Source organism: Onychomys torridus, chromosome 10 (genome assembly GCF_903995425.1).
Source record: "Onychomys torridus chromosome 10, mOncTor1.1, whole genome shotgun sequence".
In the NCBI taxonomy this organism is placed as follows: Eukaryota; Metazoa; Chordata; class Mammalia; order Rodentia; family Cricetidae; genus Onychomys; species Onychomys torridus.
The window spans coordinates 23,296,019-23,302,018 of record NC_050452.1 but is presented as its reverse complement, the minus strand read 5'-3'; the positions used below and the strand labels follow the sequence as shown (position 1 = coordinate 23,302,018).

Sequence of the window (6,000 nt, the reverse complement as noted above, 5' to 3'; positions counted from 1 at the left end):
TGTCACGGCCAAGGCGATGGCCACGCTGCGTTTGGAGGAAGGGCTGGGGAAGTGAGCAGGCCAGTGAGCTCTGCTCACACAGCTGTCCTATATTACAGATCGAGGATCTGTCCCAGCAAGTACACAAAGCTGCCGCAGAGAAGTTCAAGGTACCCTCAGAGTCCTCAGCCCTGGTCCCCGAGTTGGCGCCTGGGCCCCGAGTGAGGCCAGAGTGTGAGGAGCAGGAGGAGGAAGATGAGGAGGTGAGGCCTAGAGGCTCTGGGCACATGGCTGGGGGCAGGGTTAGGGTAGCATGGGCTCCTATTCTGCCTGGGCAGCACCCTGCTCAAGGGGCCTCAGGCAGCTTCCACCACCTCCCTGTTTCCCTCCACCAGGTAGAGGAGGCTGGACTTGAACTTCGGGACATTGAGCTGGTGATGGCCCAGGCTAATGTGTCCAGGGCAAAGGCCGTGCGGGCACTGAGGGACAACCACAGTGACATTGTCAATGCCATCATGGTGAGCAAGTACTAGCCCCTTCTGTAGCCTGGATGACCCTAGGGAGGTCCTGTAGAAAAAGCCTCTCCTAACCTGACTCTCATTCTGCAGGAACTGACGATGTAGCTACTGACTGCAAGCTCGGGCCGCTCTGCCTCTCCCCAGCTCTGTTGCCCAATAAATCAGTGTCATATCATCACCCTCTGGAGTCCCCTCAGTTGTGTGGTATAGTCTCATCACCCTCGGGTGTCTCATCAGGACCCTTTGGTGTCCCCTTCACTGTCCTCTAGTATCCCCTTAGAACCTGGGATTGGTTACTGCCTTGTCATGTTTCTATGTTACCACCGTGTCACCGCCACCCTTCACTGTCCTCTAGTATCCCCTTAGAACCTGGGATTGGTTACTGCCTTGTCATCTGTTTCTATGTTACCCACCGTGTCACCGTCACCCTTCAGTGTCCCATCAACCTCCGATGTTACCCAATTGCCCTCTAGTGTCTCCTCAATACCCTTGACATCCCCCAGAGTTCCTGCACCCTCTGGCATTCTCTCGGATGCAGCTAGAGCAGCATGATCATGCACTCCCTGTCCTTTCCTCCTACAGTTTTGGTCACAGAAGTGTGGCTGCCCTGGTCCCTTACTTTCCACATACACCCTCCTGCTGGTGTGCACACGGAAACACCGGGACATAACTGGGCCCAGGGTGGACTGCGGCTCATCTTCAGTGTCCCACACTTCCAGGAGAGAATTAGCTACCTGTAAATCAGAGACCACTCCAACAGTCTTGACTCTCTTGGCTTGGCCTAGGCTCCCATGACCAGCCCCAGGACAGCAGATGACAGGAAAATTCTGTCAAATACTGTCCTAAGGGCCATGATACTGCTGAGGAAAGCATCTGTGACCGCAGGGACACTAGCTCGCCCTGGAGACAACTGAGGGATCCACAGAGCCTCAGGGGCTCAGTCACAACCATTCCAGGCCAGAGGTAGTCCCGGGGTCCTCACAAAGCCCTTCTTCCCAGGACACAACCCTTTCTCTCCAAGTGTGGGCAACAGAGGCACCTGACCAGTCCCCTCAGCCCAGGAGCTTTATAGGGTTGCCTGACCCCAGGCCAGTTCCCTCCCCCCAGTGGTTCAGAGAGTTTTAAGGGGTCTAGAGGGTAGAGGCCAGAACGAAGTCAACAGGCCAAGGAGAAAAGCTGACTGGGGACGGGACAGAGTGAGGGGCACAGGGCCCATGCCAGTCTTTCAGAAGCACTGTGGGCCACACCCTGCCTTGTTCACTGTCCTGATCGTCAAGGAGTCTGACGCAAAGGGCCAGATCACACTACGGTCCTTGGGATAATCTGTACATAGAATGCGAGATAACCCTGACATGTGAGAGAGATTCCCAAAATGCCTGCTCCTGTCCCTTGTCCCCAGAGGCAAAGCAGAAGCACCAATCATCTCTTCTACCCCAGCCCTGGATACTGTGGCAGTCATGGTCCAACAGACAGGGGCCAGAATGGAGTGCCTCCTCCAGAGCCCCTGTGACAACATGGCTTTCAACTAATTGGAACAGAAAAAAAACGCTTGACAACTGGAGATTAAATTATTCACATTGTAGTAAACTTCTTTTTAAGGTCTCTGAGAGTTAGAAGAGGAAAATCATGTGCAAAATATCAGCTGTCCAGGGCCAGGCCGACAGGACTGGCTCTTCCTGCCAGATGCACCTGGCCCTCCCCGAGTGGGGATATGCTACAGGCATCGCTGAGCCCCTGAGGAAGAGGCACAGAGGCTTCTGCCCTGTGTTGGGGCACATGTCCTGTGGCAGCTCTCCACTCCTTCACAGTAGGGGACCTGGCCACCACAGCCACCTGTGTCTGCAGCCCCTCCCTGGCTCCTAGCCGGGAAGGGCTGACGGTCAGGTCCAGGCATCTCCTCCCAGGAAGGCCTGGAATGGCTGTGTGAGACGAGTGTATGCTGTCACGACCCATCACGCCGAGTCCTGGTCCATGCTGCAGCCTAAGGCTTCAATGTCACTACTGATGTCCAAGATCATGCGGTCCCACTCATCCCCCTCCGAAGGCGCCGACCGGTCGTCAGGGCTGCCTGTGGTTCTGTTCCCGTTGGTGGTAGAGGTGGACGTGGTGCTCAGGGCACGGCGATGCCTGCCAAAGCTGTCGGTGATGATGCCACGGCCATCTTTCACTCCAATGGTCTCCAGGAAGTTTTCAAAGTGCTGACTGTCCTTCTCAGGGATAAAGGGCCTCAAACCTGCCAACATACACCCCAGAGTGACATCTCAGGGGGGCTGAGGACCCTCAGACCATACAAGCTATGGCCTGGAGCCAGGTAATTACATCTGACTCTGACTATGCATAGCTGTCTGTCAATCTCAACCGCTCTGGCTTTGAGGCATGGCATGGGTCAGAGGTCTATAGCCTTCAAACCCCTATCTTATAGGGCAGAAAGCCAAGATCAAAAGCCATTTGTAATGTGATCTGTCCTCAGAGCCAAGACTCATGCCAAAGCCAGTAATCAAACCCAGGGCAACTTTTCCAACCAGGAAGCTGTCCTACTCAGGAAGACCAGTGTTTCAGAGTCCCGGAACCAGAACCCTGATGTGGGCAGGCAGGCTGGGCCCATCCAGACGGGATTGTACGCAATGGATGAGTTAGTTTACAGACAGCACTTCTCTGAGGGGGAGCCTTTAAGAGAACCCCTGACATATCATTCACACTATAATTGCAGGACACAGGAAGCAGGAGGTAAGGAGTCCAAGGTCATCCTCCCCTAAACAGGGAGTTCAAGGTCAGACTATATCATAAACCCAAACTAAAACAAAACACATGGAAATACACTCAAAACAACCTGCTTAGGTGAGGGCCAGGAGGTGGTAGAGAGGCCTAGAGGCTAGAAGAACTAACTGCCTGCCTGACATAGGATTCTAAGCAGCAGATGCCCACAGCTCAACTCCCTTCCAACCTACTTTATCTGAGAGTCTTACTACATAGCTCAAGCTAACCTTGAACTTGCTATCCTCCTGCCTCCATCTCCCAAGTGCTCAGATTATGGCTGTGCCCTTCATGCCTGACTCTATGCCCACTTCTGGCAAAAAGGCAGCTGAGAACAAAATGGGAAGGAGCTGGCTTCAGGCTTCTGAAGGTGCATTCTGGGCTGGGTGCCAGGGGCCTGGAACCTGAGCCTTGCTGGGTACCTGATCCAGAAAGCCTGCAGGGAGTGAGGAGCGCAGACTAGACAATTGAGAGTCTAGTCTCCAATCCTTCATCTCCCCACAGTGGAGAGCCCCGGGCAGGCAGCTGATGCTCACCAGGCCAATAAAAAGCAAGATCAGCTGACCTCCCTTGGTTCACCAAAAGCATGAGAAGACCCTCACAACTTTCAGTGGGCGACTGCCAGCTCACTGTGTTCTGAGTGTTGGCAGGAGGAAAGCGGAGGTACCACTGTCCCTTTCAGGTGGGCTGATGTGGTGGGCCTGACACCTAGTCCACCAGTGACTCTGACAGAATGTTCTGGGCTCTTCCGGAGTCTCGGACAAAGGCTCATCCTTCCATCTAGACGATGTCTTTGCTTTCCCACTCCCTAAACTCCTCCACGCTTCCCCAAACCCACTGACCAAGTTACCTCCTTAAGGAGTCCCTTGACTCTTTCCAGTGGCACCCTTCTGACTTGCTGGGTTTTGTTTAGACTCAGTCTCAGGGCCCTTTCACGCTCCCCGGCTGAGCCCATCCAGCTCAGCTCAAGGGTCTAAGCAGAGTGAGAACATAGCAAGGGCCCTTCCAAGTAGCTATGTGCATCCTGCCCTCTCAGCCAAGCTTTGACGACAGACAGGTCTGATGGAGCTCCTCCCCTCCGAACTGTGCACATTCCCAGAGGGGACCGGTGGCCCTCCCGAGCCCCGCTCACCAAGCAGCAGGAACTTGCGGCTGTCCCCATAGAGCTGCCGCAGGCTGATGCAGAACTCGTGGATCGAGGCCCCGTTGCGGTACTCATGCAGCAGCGCTGCAAACTGCTGGATCTCCTGCGATGACAGCTTCGTCCGCAACTGTGAGGGAGGAGGAGGAGTGCAGGAGTGAGGCGCGGCACACGTAGGTGTGTGAATGAATGTGTGTGCTTGCGAAGCAGCTGGACCCCACCCTTACCACACCCCCAGTGGCCACGGCTCAACACTTAGGCGTCAGGCCATGCTGCAGACACACTGGTCATGTCTGGCTTCATGTATACCTGCTCTGGGGTCAGAATGCCCACCATATGTCTCTGTCATCAGGCCCAGTATAAAAATTTTGTTGTTTGTTTTGTGACTCATTCAAGGTCACCAAGCAAGCCAGAAAGGAACCAGCTTATCACTCTGGGTCTGGGGAGTCCCAGCCTGGATTGCCTGTTCCCCAACAAGAGTAGGGTGACATCTGTGCTAGCTCTCAGTCAGGTCCCTGGCCCAGCACTGGTACCATTCCCATGCTTGCCCATCCTGTCCCCAGATGACTTCTTGCACACAGCAAGGTGCCCTTGGCTTTGCCCAGTTTACACACAGCCCATCTCCAGCAGGGACCATTCAAGCTTACAAGTACCCTCAGGCCTGCACGTGTACCGGCTTCACCAGCAGTTAATGCCCTCCTTTCTCCAAGGTCTACATATTAAGACCACTGCTGGCCATGACACCTTCCCAGGGCCCCACCTCCCAGACCCAGCTCTGCCAGTGTCCTCTGGCTGGGCTCCCAGATCCCATCAGTCCTATACCTCCTTTCTTTCTTTTTTTGAGCTGAGGACCGAACCCAGGGCCTTGTGCTTGCTAGGCAAGCACGCTACCACTGAGCTAACTCCTTTCTAAGTCTAGCCGCTTACTGCCCCGGGCACTCAAGGGTACCTCTAAGGACCCTCTGGTGGTCACAGGATGAGCCTGCAGGGACCCTCTGGACCTCCTGCTTCCAAACCTGCCACCCCACTGTCGGTCCTGGGGCCCCGCAGCTCTCTGTGAACAAAGAAATGCGATGCAGCACAGAGGCCCAAGTAAATGAGACTTGATCCAAAGAGCATGCCCTCCCCTGCACCCCCACAGCCTGGAGTGAAAGGCCAAGACACTGCCCTTCATAGCTTCAGGCTTGGAGGATGCTGTCTGCGGCCTCCAGGCTTTCATGAAATCTTGAGGGTGGGGAGTGGGGGAAGGATGCAATGTGGAGGGAAGAACCGGTCTGGAAAGACAGGGGAGGGGACTGTTAGGAGGCTGAGGGATAGAGAGAGGGCCAGAAAGGGAATCCGCGGGCGGCTATCTCACCTGTGCGGGATCCTGGCCCTCCTGCCTCAGGCAGTGGCAATTCAGCGCGTGCAGCCTCCCCGGGCATGGCCTGGGCGTGTGCCTGCCGGTCCCACTGTCTCTCTGTCCCTCTGTCCGTCAATGCACTCGGAGTAGCCAGCTCGGCCACCGCCCCTCTGCCGGGGGGGGGGGGCGTGGATGACGTCAGCGCTGCCCCGCCCGCCTATCAAGCCTAGTGAGCGTGCGCTGCCGCGCCAGGCACTGCGGAGAGC

General features: G+C 55.7%; 2 protein-coding genes across 2 annotated transcripts in view; one reads left to right on the top strand and one right to left on the bottom strand.

The window, feature by feature from the left end:
* The window catches only part of Nacad (NAC alpha domain containing), an 18,176-nt gene extending 17,501 nt beyond the window's left edge, over positions 1-675 (top strand). Inside the window, exons 4-6 of the mRNA XM_036201102.1 lie at positions 42-242; positions 375-497; positions 588-675. Of these exons, the coding sequence (XP_036056995.1) occupies positions 42-242; positions 375-497; positions 588-602 (339 nt within the window). The 3' untranslated portion in view covers positions 603-675. The remainder of the gene's footprint in view (positions 1-41; positions 243-374; positions 498-587) is intronic.
* A 1,384-nt stretch (positions 676-2,059) lies between these two features.
* LOC118592285 (cerebral cavernous malformations protein 2 homolog) lies at positions 2,060-5,816 on the bottom strand. Its single transcript, XM_036201101.1, has 3 exons — positions 5,750-5,816; positions 4,384-4,614; positions 2,060-2,730 (listed from the first exon to the last, which is right to left on the bottom strand). Exons 1-3 carry the CDS (start codon positions 5,814-5,816, stop codon positions 2,450-2,452), a joined length of 579 nt encoding a protein of 192 aa, XP_036056994.1. The 3' UTR covers positions 2,060-2,449.
* Positions 5,817-6,000: the final 184 nt, after the last annotated feature.